Here is a 17,783-nt window from a genome sequence, read left to right as displayed (position 1 = left end):
AGACACTAAAATGCAGCAAGTCTGTGACCTAGCTGGTTAGATCCTTTTTTTTTTTTAATTTTTTTTTTTTTAAGATTTTATTTATTTGCGAGAGAGAGAATGAGAGACAGCATGAGAGGGAGGAGGGTCAGAGGGAGAAGCAGACTCCCTGCTGAGCAGGGAGCCTGATGTGGGACTCGATCTTGGGACTCCAGGATCATGACCCGAGCCGAAGGCAGTCGCTTAACCAACTGAGCCACCCAGGCGCCCTAGATCCATTTTTTTAAATTAGAGCATAATTTGCATAAAATGTATAGATATTAAGTATACAATTCTGTGAGTTTTGACAATTCTGTACACTCATAACCATCAATAAACAACATTTCCATCAGCATAGGAAGTTTCTTATGCCCCTTTCCAGTCATCACATCCTGCTCTCCTCCCCCACCGCCTTCCCCCTGCAGAGGCAATCACTGTTCTGATTTCTATCACCAAAGATTTGTTTTGCCTGTTCTAGAATGTCATAAAAATGAAATAACATAGTATCTAGTCTTCTGGCTTCTTTTGCTCCACATATTTTTGAGAGTCATCCATGTTTTGTGTAATACAACTTGTTCCCTTTTATTTCTCAGTAATATTTCATATGCATACATCACAATTTATCCTATTGATTTTTTTTCTAGTTTTCAGCTATTATGAATAAAGCTGGTATGTACATCCCCCCCCCCCCCAGCCTTATCATTGACTAGTAGTATTAACATTTTGAAGTCTTTTTGTACACATAGGATTTTGTTTCTCTTGGATAAATATCTAGGAGTAAAATTCTTAAGGGGTGAAATAGATATATATTTAATTTTATTAAAAAGCTGCCTGTTTGGGGCACCTGGGTGGCTCAGTTTAAGGTTAAGTGGCCGACTCTTGATTTTGGCTCAGGTCACGATCTCAGGGTCCTAGGATCGAGTCCTGCATCAGGCTCCCAGCTCAGTGGGAAGTCTGAGAGTCTCCCTCTGCCACTCCCTCCACTCACACTCGCTCACACACTCATTCTCTCTAAAATAAATCTTTAAAAAAAAAAGGCGGGCGCCTGGGTGGCTCAGTTGGTTAAGCGACTGCCTTCGGCTCAGGTCGTGATCCTGGAGTCCTGGGATCGAGTCCCACATCGGGCTCCCTGCTCAGCAGGGAGTCTGCTTCTCCCTCTGACCCTCCTCCCTCTCATGCTGTCTCTCATTCTCTCTCAAATAAATAAATAAAATCTTTAAAAAAAAAAAAAAAGGCTGTCTGTTTTCCAAAGTGTTGTACCATTTTACACTCCATTAGTGATATTTGAGAGTTCCAGTTACTCCAATCCTTACCAGCACATTTGGTTTGTTCTTTTTTTTTTTTTTTAAGATTTTATTTATTCTGAGAGAAAGAGCAAGAAAGAGAGCCCAAGCAGGGGGGAAGGGCAGAGGGAGAGGGAGAAGCAGACACCCCACTGAGCAGGGAGCCTAACATAGGGCTCCATCTCAGGACCCCAGGATCATGACCTGAGCCGAAGGCAGACACTTAACCAACTGAGCCACTCAGGCACCCCCAGCATTTGGTTTTAAACAGTCTAATGGTATTGTCAGTTTCTGCCTCTATAGTGAATTATATTTTCTTTTGAACAAAACAATTACAGTTCTGCAAAGAGCTAATGACACCTGCAATAATTTAACCTTGACTTCCTGAATGGTCTTAGCAATTGGAAGTTCACTACCCTTGCTTTCACACTTGCATTGCCGATCACAGTATTATATCCAACAGAGGATTAATCACCAATTAAATTGGTGTGACTGGATATTTAATACTATTAAAGAATTATTATTGAAATTTAGAAGTGTGTTAATAGGATTGTGGTTATGTTTTTAAGGAATTGTTTTAGAGATACATGCTGAAATACTTACTTTTAATATCTGAAATTTGCTTCAAAATAATTGAGAAAGCGTCAAGACTGTGCAGTGTTTGTTTGACATTTTACCCAACTTATAAGCTGAGAAGTTAGCCTGTCACAGTTTCATGGATGCTGGCAAAAGACATGAGACTCCTGGGTCAGAAATAAAAGGATTTTATTACTCATAGCAAACCAATAGCCGAAGCCTCATGTTCATTTGTTCAGTTTCCCATGCCCTTCAAATCCCACAGAGGTAATGCAAAGGGCCCATCATATAGTGGGTTGCATTACAAAAGAGGAACACTAAGATTTAGCACTTGCGTAGTAAGTGGAAGCAAGCCTGCTCTTTTTCCAGGGGGAGACATTACATCATCCCTCAAGATTGCTCACAAGGATGCAAACACAAACTTGAGAAATGGCCCAGGTGAAGAGCAGGCAGAGAAGTGTATTCTTGGCATACTCAACGAGAACATGCAGGGATACTTGGGCTCTATAGCAGATTGCTTCTCACAATTCACTCCTCAGTGTGACACGTTCTTAGCCAAATCCAAATTTTTACACGAATATGCTCCTCCATCAACCACTCTGATTAATCAACAGAGGTTAGAATCTCACAGCACTTTTAACTTAAGATTGTCATCAGTGAGACTTGAAGCAACAGATGAAGCCAACATGTGGTACTGACCTCATTCTCTCCAGGGTTCCACACTTAGCCAACTGTGAATAAGCCCAAGAGGGTAGCAGTAGCTCTTATTTGAGGCAGCCATGATGTATTCTAAGGCCAGGCCATTATTCATTATGAACAGTGCAAGTGAGTTTCAGCTAATCTGCTAATCTTTGGTGTCGTTGTCAATCATTAGGAGGGCAATAGATGGACAAAAAACCAACCCCTGTCCCCAGTGGAGAGCCATCTCATGACCCATTTTTTTTCCCATCCAAAAATATAACCAAAAGGGCAAAGGTCACTTCAGAATTTGTTGTCAGACCTGATTGGATTATCATCACATTGGTTTGATGGAGTCACATGGACAGTGTCACCAAATAGCTGCAGCTCCAGTTGCCATTTTTGGCATTACCCAAAGCCACTCAGACATCAAAAGCATGTGATCAGCCAGATTGAATCAAGGTTGTGTTGATCTGCCAATTTGTACACATTTGCATTTGGGAGCTGCGGTTGATGGCATCAGGCATAGCAGAATAGTTCAGGACCAACCATGTCTATATGAGTTTTCTTGTTTTCTTGGCACATGGACACAGATGAGAAACCCAGTAGCAGGTCAGACTGTTAGCTGCAACTGCCACATAATTGAGGTAGCAATTTTGGATTAAGTTTAGCTGTTCTCAACTGGGAGCAATTTTTTTCTCCCAGGAGACATGTGGCAATGTCCAAAGACCTTTTTGTCACAACTGGGGGAAAGGTGCTACTGGCATCTAGTGGGTAGACGCCAGTGATACTGCTAAACAGCCCACAGTGCACAAAACAGCGCCTCACAACATTGAATTATCTGGCCTAAAATATTAATAGTGCCAAGACTGGGAATGATCTAGGTAACAAAGAGTACATTAACTGCTGCCCTGCCCGCCCTCTTAGGACCTAAGGTGTTCTCTCCTCCGATGCCAGGGGAGATATTTATAATTTCATCTTTTCTCCAGTCATCCCCACTTTCACCCAGACCTTTTGTCCTGCTTATCACCCAGGAGGCAGCCGAGAGATGATCCTTTTCTGGTGATTGCCATATTCTGTGACCCCCAACTACCTTACTCAGGTATGTAGAACCAGGAGGAAGTGAGGGTGGTAGAATCAGAAACTTGTTCTCAATGCCCAGCAATGCTAGATATCAGTGGGTGGCCGAAAGGCATGAAATATCCTTCAGATACTCTTAAGTGGCCTTTGTAACAAAAAGTGCCCCAACGTCAGATTGCAAGTGGTCTGGAAAACTAAGAACATGGCACATATGGTATTAGTTTCAAGGGCTACAGTTGTGTAGTTGACCAGACTGAAACAGCAACATCATAACCTAAAAATTCATCAGCGGTGCTGAGGCATCATCAGTTACCCTGAGTGGTGGCAATGTAGTCCAGTGGAGTCCGTCTGTCAGTAGTCAGTCTGCCTTCATTCACCTTGGGACACATGGGCCAACTTTTGGCAGAGTCGCACGTCTGGCGTGCATGAGAAAGAGTTCTTTACTCTGTGCACAGCCCTTAATGGTGAACGTGTTGGCATCTGTGGGGGCAGTCTGGGCGGTGCGGGCTTGATCGATAGTTTGATTCTACTAGGTCGTGTCAATCTGGGTGGTGTGGGCTTGATCGGTAGCTTGATTCTACTAGGTCATGTCAGAGCTGGCCTTTACCAGATGGTCCAATCAATAGCCACAATTTGTTCCCACAATTTACAGCCCTAAAAAAGGGATGTTTTTAATCTGCCTGAATAGTCTTTCAAGTGGCAGACCAGATGGCTAGGCCATGGGCAAGGAGTCAGCAAAGGGGACTGTTCATCAAGGGAAGTACTGGCAGATCTATGAGAACCGCCTTGAATTCAGCTCACTGAGCAGTGACCACAGTCACTTTAGTTTTGTATAGCATAATGAGTACCATCAGCTTTCAACTTAGCTGAGCCACCGGTGATTCAGATTGTGTATTTAGGGGATCTCTTCGAAGTGAGGGCCCCCATGAGCCAGCAGCTGTGCTTCAGGCAATGGGGTGGGAGACGTGGTTTCCCAAGAGTAACTGTCACCACTTCATGAAAAATGAAGATGCTAAAGCTGCTCCAATTTTTACTTGACCAGGAAGACCCATTTACTGAAACATGCTGTCTCCAATACCCAAAGCATCTAAGGAGTTGGGCCTCCTTTTGTGGCAGGTCAAAGAGACCTCTTGATTACTAAAGGGATTAAACATTCTAAACCCACCCACAGTCCCACGAAACTAGTTGGTGAGCAGGCCCCTGAATTTTACTGGAGGTTATCAAACACCCCTGTTGGGTGATAAAAACCAGTCAAAGCCTATGAGATTAAGGGTTCTGACTTGACAACTAATGGGACATCTATATAGTGAAAATACTGGACATCAAAGGGTAGAGGCCCTTGTGTTAAATCCTGGCCCACCCACTGGTGGCGAATGGCAGGGGAGTTTGTCCTATTAACACTTTTCTAAAAGTAGCAGTGCCCTGGATGGGATAATCTTTGAAACTTTATAGCACAAGCATGTACACATCAATCTCAGGCTTAGCAGCAGAATATACACTAGTACGCTGGACTGACCCAGAGGTGTGCACACATGCACACATTTATTCCGAAAGTATACTTTTTCTCCATTGCAAGTTTTGCACAAACCCTATCAGTTAACTTGAATGCTTTATTTCCTTATTTATAGCAGGTTGTCAGTAAGATTTTTCCGTAAAGGGCCAAGGGGCACAATTAAGGATATTATGTAGGCCTAATGAACAGAAAATCTCCACAAAATTTTTATTAAGTTGAAACAGTTGTAATTTTTTTTTTTTAAATAATAGAAGTCTTTCTTTTGGGGTTGGTGACATTGCCCTTAGTGTTCAAGTCCGCAATCTCCATCATCAACTGCAAATGTTCACCTATTAATGCTGATTTGTAATGAGATTTTATGTATTGCGTCTTTGAAGGGGGTCTTCTCAGATAGGTGATACGAAACATTGCATTCTTGCTGTGTCACTACAGTGTGCATTGTGCTGCCCCTTAGTGTGGAGTGATGAGTGTGCCAAAGATGGCCTGTCAAAACTACCCAACTCTGCCGCTGCAGGGCCAGAGGCAGCAACTGATAGTACCTAAAGCTGAATGTGGAGCTGTGTTCCAAACTTTGTGTATACGGAGATTTGAATTTCATATAATTTTCACATATGATGAATTTTTTTTTTCACCCATATGAAAATGGAAAAACCACTCTTAGCTTGCAGGCCATCGAAAAACAGACACTGGCCAGATTTAGCTCATGGGCAGTAATTAGCTGACACATCCTACAAAAATACAACCCAAGGAGTTTATCACATGGATAGTTAGGGACTGCAACAGCTGCCAGGAAATCACAGGCAAGAAGTCCCCAATAAAGGAAACCAAATCAAGGGAACAGAACAAATGCTAAAAACCTTAATTTATGAAAACTCTGCCTCAAAAAAAGAATTGAAATTACATTCTCACAGACTATATCGCATACCTGACACTATTCAATCAGAACTACCACCAAGATATATTTTATAAACTCACTGGATTAAAAAAAAATTCTTTGGGCTTCTAGCCAAAACAGAAAGTAACTTATTTATAAGGGAAAGAAAATTAGAAAAATTATCATCAGACCTTCATTAGCAATGTTTTATGCCAGAGGAAAATGCAGTAGCATATTTAAAATGCTCAAAGAAAAAGCCAAGGATGTTCTATCCAATAAAAGTGACTTTCAGATATAAAGCACACTGACAAACTGTACTAAACATGCAAGAATTCAGAAAATAATGCCACGAGAACTTCCTGAGGAACTGACCAGAGAACAAGCTTCAAACAAATTTAACTACAGAGCTATTAATGCAAGGACTGAAGTGGGCATTAAGGACCTATATACTTGTAGCAATGAGACTACTACCTAAGGCCTAAAAGGGAGAATAATGGCAGTGTGCTCAAGCAATGTTAACAGTACAACTATAAAAATTTAGTGGGCCAGGGCACCTGGGTAGCTCTGTCAGTTTAAGTGTTCGACTCTTGGTTCTGGCTCAGGTCATGAACTCACGGTGGTGAGATTGAGCCCCTTGAGCCCTGTGTCTAGCTTGAGTTCAGTGCTTGAGTCGGCTTCAGATTCTCTCCCTCCTCCTCTGCCCCTCTCCCCATTCGCACACGTGCATTCTCTGCCTCTCTAAAAATAAAATCTTAAAAATTAGTGGGCCATGTCACATTTTTAAAACACTGTCCAATAATTATGTTGGTGATGGTTAGACTACTGTGCATACAATGTGGGATGAATAATGATGGCATATTCTGTCGTACCATTTTGACACTGAGAATGTCCATGTCTTTTCCAGCTTTTAGAGGCCACCCACTTCCCTTGGCCCATGGCCTTCTTTCTCCATCAAAGTTAGTAACATCAATCAGAACCCTCACACTGCATTATCCCAATCTCTTCTGCCTCATTTTTCCAGTTAAAAACCTGTGTAGTTACATAACGTGCACCCAAATTATCTAGGATACTCTCCCAAGCACCTTTTTGCACATTAGTACACACTTTCTAATACCACTCAACTGTACACATTCAAGAAGCAAAAGCCCCTTAAAAAAAAGCAGAAGTCAGTTTCAGATCAACTGTTAAGTTTTGCTGCCTAATCCCATCATGCCTGAACACAAAGGTCTTGTTTTTGAAGATTCCCGCATCCCTGGTTACAACAGTTGTTTTCCAATGAAAGACCAAAGTAAAATTGTTCCAATTAGAGTCAAGTAGAGAAAAGCCACATGTGAATACTTAGGATCTATGTGTTAAGTTTCTAAGATACTTAAATGGGAAACAGGGAACAGAATTACCCTTTACAGTATTTCCCACTGGTTGGAAGTTACCCATCTTCAAGTTGGCCTAAAAGACAACTTGATTAAACCCATCATCAGACAGGCTGAACCATTTAAAAAATTCAATCACATATTCTTTCTGGAACCATTTTCAAATGAACACTTGTAAGATAAAACAGGTAAGCCAAGCTCTATACAGATGTAGCAGATTGGAGCTTGACTATTGATTATCACTAAATAATGTCCAACACCCAAGATAAAAACCGTTTAATTCCAGGACCCTACCCTCAGTGACCCTTTGTTAGACCCCACTTCTGTCCGCCCTGGAAAGGAAGCCCCTGTCATTTGAGGTCCAAATGTACAACTAATGTTTTTTACCGAAAACATTTGCTTCTTCACTATGGGGTATTAACAGGGAATACCATTCATTCCTTTATTCAACAAACATTGAACTTTAGGCACTGGAAGTATAGTGGTGAACAAGACCAAAAACAATCCTCATGGAATATTCTCATAGACACAAGTAAAAACTACAGAAAAAAGTAACAGGAAATTGGGAATGCCAAATAGGGCACAATTTTTAATAGGCCACGCCTATCATTGGGGTCTACTGAGACTGAGAGGTAAAGGAGCAAGCTCTGTGGCATGTAAGGGAAGAGTGTTCCACGCATAGGGAAAACAAGTGCCAAAGCCAAGGTAAGAATGTACCTAGCCAGCCCATCCAGGAACAGTGAGGGCAGCCTGGCTAGAAATGTTAGGGGAATGGTAAGAGGTCAGGGGCAAGATCAGTTTGGGCCTTGAGTGAACAGACCATCTAAAATTCCTTATGAGGGGACCTAGGGAGGCCAGTAAGTAGTAACAATCCAGGTAGTAATGATGGCAAAAGTGATCACAATGGAGTTAGTTAGAAATGGTGAGATTCCAGATATATTTTGAATAAAGTGATTATCAAGGATGACCAGAAGATTTTGGCCTAAAACATAAGGGTGGGTTAAACTGTTAGGATCCAGAATACCCTTTTAGACCTGTCAAATGTGAAATGCCTATTTTATATCCAAGTAAAGAGGATAGACAAACCTATAGTTCAAAGGTACAGGCTAGAAATAAAAAATCTGCATGTCAGCTTAATATATTAAATAAGAGTATCTAGGGAGAGTATTGATAAATGTCCAAGGACTAAGCCTTAAGCCTCTCCAACACTAAAGTCTGAGATGAACTAGTAAAGAGTGGCTACTGACATGGGAGGAAATCTTCAAGATTCTAGAAGAAAATCAACTGTTGGGGCGCCTGGGTGGCTCAGATGGTTAAGCATCTGCCTTCGGCTCAGGTCATGATCCTGGTGTCCCGGGATCGAGCCCCGCATAGGGCTCCTGGCTCAGCAGGGAGCCTGTTTCTCCCTCTCCCTCTCTCCCTGCTCATGCTATCTGTCTCAAATGAATAAAATCTTAAAAAAAAAAAGAAAATCAACTGTCAAATGTCACTAGAGGCATATAAAATATAGGTCATAAATAGACCATTTAGACTTAGCAAGCAACAAAGTTATTGGCAACCTTCCCAGCAACAGCTTGTGGGAAGGTGTCTAATTGCATAATTTAAAAGTAAAATTAGATACAAAGAAAATGGATTACTCAAACATCAAAGAACCGCTCATTGTCCAAGAAAAAATAGTAAACTTTTTTGAGTTTTGCTATATAAGGGATTTGACAGTAGGGTGTTACCTGGAAGGGTATATTTGTTTGTATGCTCATGGAAGGGACTGGTTGAATAATAAAGGTGAAAACTTCTAGAGCCATGAGCTTGATTAGGCAAGAAGGAGGGCAAAAATGCTAATGTATGTGGGAATTTAAGTTCTCTTATCTACTTTAAATTTTTTATGATTTTAAGGTCATCAGCTGATCAAAAATGAGAAAGTTGGAGGTGAGAAGGACTACAGAACAGAATGGGTGAATGACTAGAGGAAATACTGGCTAGTGGGCAGCATCAAATACCCACTTATTGACAGGTGATCAATAACCAATTTCTCTAGCCAAGTTCAACTTCACAGTACTGGTGCACAGTGTGGCATTTTGCTGCTATAAGGAAAAAAACCCAAAACTCTTAAGTCAACGGGCTCTTCCCATTATTCTATCAATCTAGCACAGTGGTTTTTCAAGTCTGGTCCCTGGCCATCACCATCACCTGGAAACTGTTAAAACGCAAGTTTCCAAAAAAAAAGCAAGTTTTCAGGTCTCACCCTCCAACTACTGAATCAGAAACTCTGGGGGCAGAGCCCTGCCATATTTCAACAAGCCTTCCAAATGGTTCAAGAACCATTTAAGGGATACCTGGGTGGCTCAATCAGTTATCCATCTTCCTTTGGCTCAGGTCACATTGGGCTCTTTGCTCAGCCGATAGCCTGCTTCTCCCTCTGCTGCTCCCCCTGCCTGTATTCTATCTGTCAAATAAATAAAACCTTAAAAAAAAAAAAAAAAAAGATTTCCTTTTATTAACCCTCTATACTTCCAGATCACTACAGCTTAAAATGAATCACTACCCTTTTGCAGCTATTTAGTAACACAGAACAATGGATAAAATCCATACAACAGTCTGGAAAAGTTCACATCACCATCAGTTCAGAATATCTGATTCACCAAGCCCACACTATTTAAAAAGAATCATCAGAAATTAAACATCACAAATATGAGTTTTTATTTGTCACCATTAAATGTCTGACTTTTAAACAGATTCTTGGACTGGTGGCTCATATCCATCAGCTCGTTCAACTTTAGCACCGGTCTCATCCCCAGTAGCTTTTCCAGAACTACTACCTTCACCATGAAGCTCCATGAGCTTTCCCACTAAAAGAAAGAAAGAAAATGTTATAGCACCCCATTATCTCACAACAATGGTCTTCAATTTTATATAGGCATGACAGAAAAAAAAGCCCTCATTTGGACTCAAAAAACCAAGACACCAATGTATCTGGCCACACATTTTTCTCTCAGGAATCCTATGATTTTTCACTTACATTCAAACTTGGGCTTCTTCAGCATTTTTACTTTTCTAACGAACACATCATGGAGTGGATAAATAGACTGACAAGCCTTTTCTATATCTTTTCCAATGCTGTCTGGAATCCTGCAAACCAGTAAAGATAGAAAAGGATAAATTTATACATATTAATACCCACTTCATTTAATCCACTCAAATCCTCATCATGTAAGACAGTCTATTATTACCCCTTTACAGGTGGAGGTTAAATGATCCGAATTATACAGCTAGTTAGTAGGAAAGTTAGCATTTGACCTTTCTGCCTTTTCTATTCCACCCTCTTAGGCAACTCCATGGGAACATCAGAAAAATGTTAACAGTGTTATCAGTGGACATGATCTGGGACCGAAGCATCTTGTCATCATCTATTCCCATACATTATTGACTATGGAAACAAGTTTTGCCTAGTCAGTATATTTTCTAATTAAGACAAAAGCATTTCCTATTAAGTCTCACTATCCGCCATGAGATTGCTTCATTCAAATAAGGATAAAGAAACCAAATCACATTTACTGAGCACTTAACATGTTTTCATTTTAAGGGACATAGCCCGACAGTTTCACAGACAGGATTTTTTATTATTTTTTTTTGGACAGAGAGAGAGACAGCGAGAAAGGAAACACAAGCAAGGGGAGTGGGAGAGGGAGAAGCAGACTTCCTGTGGAGCAGGGAGCCTGATGGGGGTCTTGATCCCAGGACTCCAGGACCATGACCCGAGTCGAAGGCAGACGCTCAACGACTGAGCCACCCAGGCACCCCACAGACAGGATTTAAATACAGGTCTGACTCCACCTTGTTTCATATGCTTTCCTTCATCTGAGGGATAATCAGAGATTCAGGGTTATGTGGTATGAGGAAAAGAAACACTTACAATTTATTGACCACTTCTTTCAAGTCATTTGTTTGCACCTCTCGGGTCATGATTTCCATCATCTTTTTCCGAATTTGACGGACCTGTTGGTGCTGAGCATAAGAGGTCTTCCGAATCTGATTATTGCGTTTTTTAGTAAAACCAACACAAAATAGACGAAGCAAATAACCATCGGTAGTCTTGACATCAACATGAGCTTCAATCATGGTCTAGTGAAAAAAAGATATTGTCAGATGTACCAGGTTTTAATGTTATCAACTTATAGCCCTCAAATTCTAATATAAAAACACTAGAAAAATCAAGTACTCATCATACAATATAAAATAACAGACACTACAAGCCTAAACAATTAACTTCCTTGAAGTGAACTTACCCAGTTACTCCAAATCTTACTATCCTTCATAACTAATAAATACCAAATCCTCTCAGCTCTCTTCCCTAGGTAATACCTCTATCCCCATCTCAACAGCACCCAGCCCCCCAAATCTTTTACGTGCCAGCCTTTAACAGCCTACCCTTCCCACCAACCAACTGTACACCGCTGCATAAGAAAACCAGTTCTAAGAGACTCCAGTCTACACTTACTCCTTTTTAAAAAGTGTCTGAATATACTGCTATAACACTAAATGCATATTTTTTAAATGTTCTTCATGATCCAAACTAAAGCCTGATGACGATTAAATATTCAATTTCACAGCTAAAATGTAATAAAAAATCCACTAACTACTGATATTTTTGCCTCAAGTTAAAAAACGAAAATTACCTTAGGTAGCAACAAAAACTGAAATACCTCCGTCGCATTTTGTAAATTGTATACTTTAGTTTATAAATGAGTAATACACTTATAGCAAAAGGACCTTAGAATTCGATTTCCAGAAATTCAACCATAAAGTCTTCTGGGAATGTCAGAAATAAATGTAGCGGTATAATCAGAATGTATCATTTGGGACCGAAACATTTTGTCATCATTCATTCCCATATACAAAACATCCCCAAACTGAATGTTTAGCCAGACACATCTGACCAATTTAATTATTTCCTGTAATAACAATGCTTTCTAAATGCTTTGTGTCAAGTGCTGTGCTCAAGCATGTTTAATGGCTCTTTTATCTTCATAACTCCAAGAAGTGATGCTCTTACCTACCTACCATTTTAGATAAAGGAATCAAAGCTTAACAAGTTTTATGTCACAACTGGGAAATGGAGCAAGGATTCCAACCTCACACCAGAGGCTCTGCCACTCTTAGCAACTCTGATAACCCACTTTTAATACAAGTAAATAAATAAATCTTGAACTCCACTTAAGAGGATGGCTTGCTCACTGCTTTACTGAAGTTCAAGAGTGCCAATCCCAGAGTCAGCACTCAATAGAAGCTAGAAAACATCAAGGATTTGAAATGAAATCTACATATGCTCCTCCTTCTCATAACAGGGCATCCTTGGCTATGCACGCCAAAGCACCATGCACACTAAGGAACTTTTGTTCTCACCTGCCATTTTTTGACCATGGAGCACATTTTGTCACGGGTAAGATCCATGCCATGGAAATTAGTCAGGCAGTTTTTGCCCTGAACATCCTCAGTAATTAGCTTGAATTTTCTAAACGCAACTTCATCGTTCTGCAAATCAGCAAGGCTCACTTCAAAAACACGACCCTTAAGGCCATCAGATGCGATTTCTATAAAACAAGAAATTTTCTTATTAACATTAGGAACCACATAAAGTCAAGCCAACAAAGAACATTCATGCATAAAGTTGAACTTAGAAAGTTAATTGTAGATTATAAAGATCCTAGCTTCTGTGAACCAAATCCACGTGGACACCAATGACTTACTGACAGTGCTCACTAGAAACTCAAAAGTACCCAGGCACATTTTCTTAGTAATTCTAAAAGCACCACCTTTCTTCTACAAGTGTTGTACGAAACAAGCACCACCGTGGCCAAAGCTGCAACCAAGAGCTATTTCCTTAATTCTCCCACCAGTAGACCTTAATTTAAAAAAATGCAAAACAAGAATAAAATACTCACTGGTTCCTTGAGTTCTTGTGACTAATGTTTTTCCAATATTTCTTATATTGAACATAGCTGGTGCTTTCACATCATACCAATCTTTCTTAGAAAATGGATCAACCCTGTATTTTAAAAACATTTAAGTTTTATCGCAAATCACGTAATTCTTACTGAATTTTTAAAACTTTCCTCACTCTAATGATTTTAAAGGACTAACTGGCATGTAAGCAACTGGAGTGTAAGAACCTACTCCTCTCAGTGAGGTGAGGGGCGCATATTGCAAACCTAGCTCTTCCCCACGATGTCTGTCTGCTTCACTATACACAAACCGGACACTTTGAAACAGTTTACCACAAACGTACACACTCCCCACCCCATCGGTTCTTCGGCTACACAAGCAGCATTGCCTCCAAATAACATGCACGTCTCTTGAACTTTACTGGTACGTGAAGACACGTACTGGTAACCCCGGCTCTTCAGGGATTCACACGAGCTCATTAGAACGCCAAAGGTCCCACCTGGCCCAAAGAGAGGAAGGGGTGCGGGGTCCCGGGTGAACAAGTGTGACTTCCTCAACTCCAGCTCTCGGGAGCAGTACCCTCTATTACCCGTGGAATTTACAAGGCCAGGAAGCCCACAATACGGAACACGCCATCTACGAATAGCGTCGGCAATTTAGCTCAAAAGGGGGGGCGCACAAGGCCAGAAGGCCAAAGGCAAGAAGCCGGCCCGTGGCGATGCAGCACCCATACCCGCCAGGCCGCCGTTCTGGGTTTACCAACCCTGCACGGCCCTCGCAATCCAACTGACATCCTCACCATCCGGCACACACCGCCATCCAGAACCCACCCGCCGAGCCCAGCATGACCCCAAAAAGCTGGGGGCCAGGACAGAATCCACTTACACTTTCTTCTTGGCTCCCTTTTTGCCGCCTTTCGTAAGGCGCTTGTTTTTGCCGACCGCCATGGCGCTGCTCAGGGAGCCAAAAGGGCGGAAGTTAAACTCACGCGAGAACTTACGCGTACTGGGCGAGGCGTGCCATCTACGTGACCTTCGATCTTGCGTTTTTCCGGCCTCAAGAATATCGCGACAACAGAAAGAGGCACTCCGATTGTAGCTGCGACAGCGCCCTCACGTGTGTGGAGACTGCGCAGCACGCCGCAGGCGGCTCTCCAGGACGCGGTGCTCGGGAGGGGCGGGCGCTGGCGAGGGCGGCCTGACGTACGAGGCCGTGGTTGCAGTTGGTTTCCGTCGCTCTGAGGCCCGGAAGTAAGTTTCCGTGGCAGGAGGCGGCCTCTGCACGTAGTTAAAAGCGAACTTACCGGTTTACTGGCTTTTCTGGAGACTATGGGATTCGGAATCAGAAAGCAGATCCAATTTCAAATGCTAGTTTCAGTATTTAGCCTGGTGACTTATCTATGCTTCAGTTTCCTCGTATTTAGAAAGGAGATAGTAATATAATCTGCCTCATAAAGTTGTTAGTAGGATTAAATAAATTAGTAGGATTTAAATAAGTAGTATTAAATAACTTTGGAGATACTACTAATGTTCCGCATGTTGATAGGACTGCTGGTTAGTGGGGAATGTTCACTTGTGAACATCAAGTTACACACTTGTGTACTTTCTATAGGTTTATTATACATTGATATGAAGTTAATGATTGTTTCCTTGGGGGACTGATTCCACTGTCCCAGATTTTTTAATTTTTCAAGAAAAGCTGGAAATCACCAAACTTCATTTTTTGCAACTGATGCCAAAAAAAAAAAATCTTTTTAATTATAGGGGTTTGACAAAAAACATCCTGGTTAGATGTGGCTCATAAGCTTCAAGTGGTGCAGTCCCCGGAAAGCTGGCCCATACAGGCCTGGTATTCAGCCAGAGGTACGTTGAGTTCTGGTCTCTAACTTCCCCTCTCGCAAAAACCCTGTGACCCAGCCAGAAACCAGGCCCCACAAACCCTTAATCCTGTAATCCCTTTCAGTCCTAACGTCCATCCCCTACCTCCTACTACTCCCACCATCCAAAACAGTCTTTCTAAATCTCCAGTCCTATCCTGAAATCTTTCAGTAATCCCATTAATCTAAGGTGCTTATAGCATAAAGTCCTTATTTCATAACAATATGAGTATATTTAACACTACTGAACTGTGCACTTAAGAGTGGTAAAGATGGGGGGCGCCTGGGTGGCTTAGTAGGTTGAGTGGCTGCCTTCGGCTCAGGTCATGATCCCGGGGTCCTGGGATCGAGCCCCACATCGGGCTCCCTGCTCAGTGGGGAGCCTGCTTCTCCCTCTCCCACTCCCCCTGCTTGTGTTCCCTCTCTCGCTGTGTCTCTCTGTCAAATAAATAAATAAAATCTTTAAAAAAAATTAAAAAAAAAAAAGAATGGTAAAGATGGTAAATTTTATGGCTTGGGGTTTTTTTTTTAAAGATTTTATTTATTTATTTGAGAGAGAGAGAGAAAGCAAGGCAAGCAAACAGACTGCTGCTGAGCAGGAGCTTGATCCCAGGACCCTGAGATCATGACCTGAGTTGAAGGCCCACCCTTAACTGACTGAGCCACCCAGGTGCCCCATGGTTTGGTTTTTCGTTTGTTTTTCTACCACAATTTAACCCAAAAATCAAGTCTGTAGCCAAGCCAACAAAAACTCTTTTATCTGGCCCTCATCTGTTTTCATCATCACTACATCTTGGCCTTTACCAGGTCCCCCAACCCCTGTTTAAAATTCCCTACCCGGGCGCCTGGGTGGCTCAGGCGTTAAGCGTCTGCCTTCGGCTCAGGTTGTGATCCCAGGGTCCTGGGATTGAGCCCCGCATCGGGCTCCCTGCTCGGCGGGAAGCCTGCTTCTCCCTCCCCCACTACCCCTGCTTGTGTTCCCTCTCTCGCTGTGTCTCTCTCTCTGTCAAATAAATAAATAAATAAAATCTTTAAAAAATAATAATAAATAAAATAAAATTCCCTACCCTAGGGGTACCTGGGTGGCTTAGTTGGTTAAGCGTCTGCCTTCTGCTAGGGTCATGATCCCAGAGTCCTGGGATCGAGGGGCTCCCTGCTCAGCGAAGAGTCTGCTTCTCCCTCTGCCCCCACCCCTGCTTGTGCTCTTTCTCTCTCTCAAATAAAATCTTAAGAATAAATAAATAAAATAAAATTCCCTACCCTGAACAGTTTTCTCTTCCCTTCATTTTCCCTTAGCAGCAAGTAAATACCTGTGCATTTTCAAGACCGCTCAGCCTCATTTCTTCTTTCAGTAAGAGATTGAGTCCCCAGACAAATAGGCTTTCCCTCAGACCTGTTCCCAGAAGACCTAGCACTATTTAACTTCTTAGTAACTATGGATTAAAACTGTTCCTTTCTTACTGTGAGCAGGAGTGACAGAGCAGTCATTTTCTTATTTTTAAATTTTACCAACCTATAAAAAAACAAAAGACAACTGCCATTTACTATCTGCATCACTTCATTTTTAGATTATATTTTGACCCCAAAATAAAAATAAAGAACATATCCTCTAAAAAGTCAGTCCTTTTAAGTAAATAAATCAACTTTATGAAAACCTCTTTAGACCATATTTTTTTTGTCTTACTGCAGACTGGTGAAAACTAGTGACCAGTGGAAATCGGTGAGTCCTAAATATAATATTGAATCTAATAAACTCTTTATTAATTCCACACTTAAAGTAACCTTGACTAAGTTTACTTTATGGGTGGCAGTTCACTTAGTTTAAAACCTTCCCAGTGGAAAATGTTATAGACCCCAAGGCTACCTATTCCAGAATAAAAACCAAACTTGTCTTCTTCCCAGTCTGATTCCTCTTTCTGCCCAAGAGTAAAAAAGCCAAAGAGGAGGCAGTAACGAAGTCCGTTGCATCTAGTTTCTTCTAGCAACACCAGCACCTAAGGGATTTGTCAGAGGTACATATTTGAATCCTCTGTTTTGTAATAAAAGCTTTTTTAAAAAAAAATTATGTTCCTTGACACATTAAATGGTGCAATTATCAAAACAGATAATGAAAGACAGCACAGGGCATGTGAAATCAGGTTATTGGGTCTCAACCATCTGAGAATTTCAAAATTCAGATAGAATAAAATGGAACAGAAAATTGTCAGACTGCATAAAACCTAGTAAAGTGTCAAATTGTTTCATTAATTTTCTTTTCATCTGTGACTAATCTCTTCAATTGATCTAGTGATTTTTAGATTTTGATTACTGTCTTATTTCTAAAAGGTTAACTTAGTTCTTCTTCAATTTATGTCACTTTGTAGCTTCTTATTCTTTAAAGGCATCTTCAATATAGATTTAAACCAGTAAGCATAATTGTCTTATAGTCACTGTATGATAATTCCAGTATTTGAATTCTCTGTCAGTCTGTTTCTATTATCTATTTTTGTGTTGGCTCTCTGATTATAGTTTATCTTTGTGTACTGGTCATTGCATTTGAAAACTAATATTTGGGGTACCTGGGTGGCTCAGTCGG

General features: G+C 41.3%; 1 protein-coding gene, 1 long non-coding RNA gene and 2 other non-coding genes across 4 annotated transcripts; 1 reads left to right on the top strand and 3 right to left on the bottom strand.

Moving 5' to 3' along the window:
- Positions 1–10,072: 10,072 nt before the first annotated feature.
- On the bottom strand, positions 10,073–14,376 carry RPS3A (ribosomal protein S3A). The gene is made up of 6 exons (XM_036089202.2): positions 14,218–14,376; positions 13,332–13,435; positions 12,793–12,980; positions 11,303–11,511; positions 10,409–10,518; positions 10,073–10,238 (listed from the first exon to the last, which is right to left on the bottom strand). Exons 1-6 carry the CDS (start codon positions 14,277–14,279, stop codon positions 10,117–10,119), a joined length of 795 nt encoding a protein of 264 aa, XP_035945095.1. The 5' UTR covers positions 14,280–14,376; the 3' UTR covers positions 10,073–10,116.
- On the bottom strand, positions 10,730–10,801 carry LOC118533757 (small nucleolar RNA SNORD73). Its single transcript, XR_004916366.1, has one exon. It is a non-coding gene; the product is annotated as a small nucleolar RNA SNORD73 (small nucleolar RNA).
- On the bottom strand, positions 12,204–12,276 carry LOC118533756 (small nucleolar RNA SNORD73). The gene has a single exon (XR_004916365.1). It is a non-coding gene; the product is annotated as a small nucleolar RNA SNORD73 (small nucleolar RNA).
- An 86-nt stretch (positions 14,377–14,462) lies between the features above and the next one.
- LOC144381384 (uncharacterized) lies at positions 14,463–17,388 on the top strand. The gene is made up of 4 exons (XR_013446518.1): positions 14,463–14,582; positions 15,096–15,194; positions 16,898–16,928; positions 17,111–17,388. It is a non-coding gene; the product is annotated as an uncharacterized LOC144381384 (long non-coding RNA).
- The last annotated feature ends 395 nt before the right edge of the window (positions 17,389–17,783 follow it).

The sequence above is a fragment of the Halichoerus grypus genome, chromosome 3 (genome assembly GCF_964656455.1).
Source record: "Halichoerus grypus chromosome 3, mHalGry1.hap1.1, whole genome shotgun sequence".
NCBI lineage: Eukaryota > Metazoa > Chordata > Mammalia > Carnivora > Phocidae > Halichoerus > Halichoerus grypus.
Note: the sequence above shows the minus strand (reverse complement) of the source record. Positions and strands in the feature narration are given on the sequence as shown.

What these genes read in the sequence shown, in the direction of transcription:
- RPS3A (XM_036089202.2), bottom strand. Translation starts at nt 14,279, where the DNA reads ATGGCGGTCGGCAAAAACAAGCGCCTTACGAAAGGCGGCAAAAAGGGA. An exon ending in AAGGGAGCCAAGAAGAAAGT is followed by an intron (nt 13,436 to 14,217) that starts GTAAGTGGATTC and finishes TTTAAAATACAG; the next exon opens with GGTTGATCCATTTTCTAAGA. An exon ending in AAAGAAGTGGTCAATAAATT is followed by an intron (nt 10,519 to 11,302) that starts GTAAGTGTTTCT and finishes ACTGGTTTGCAG; the next exon opens with GATTCCAGACAGCATTGGAA.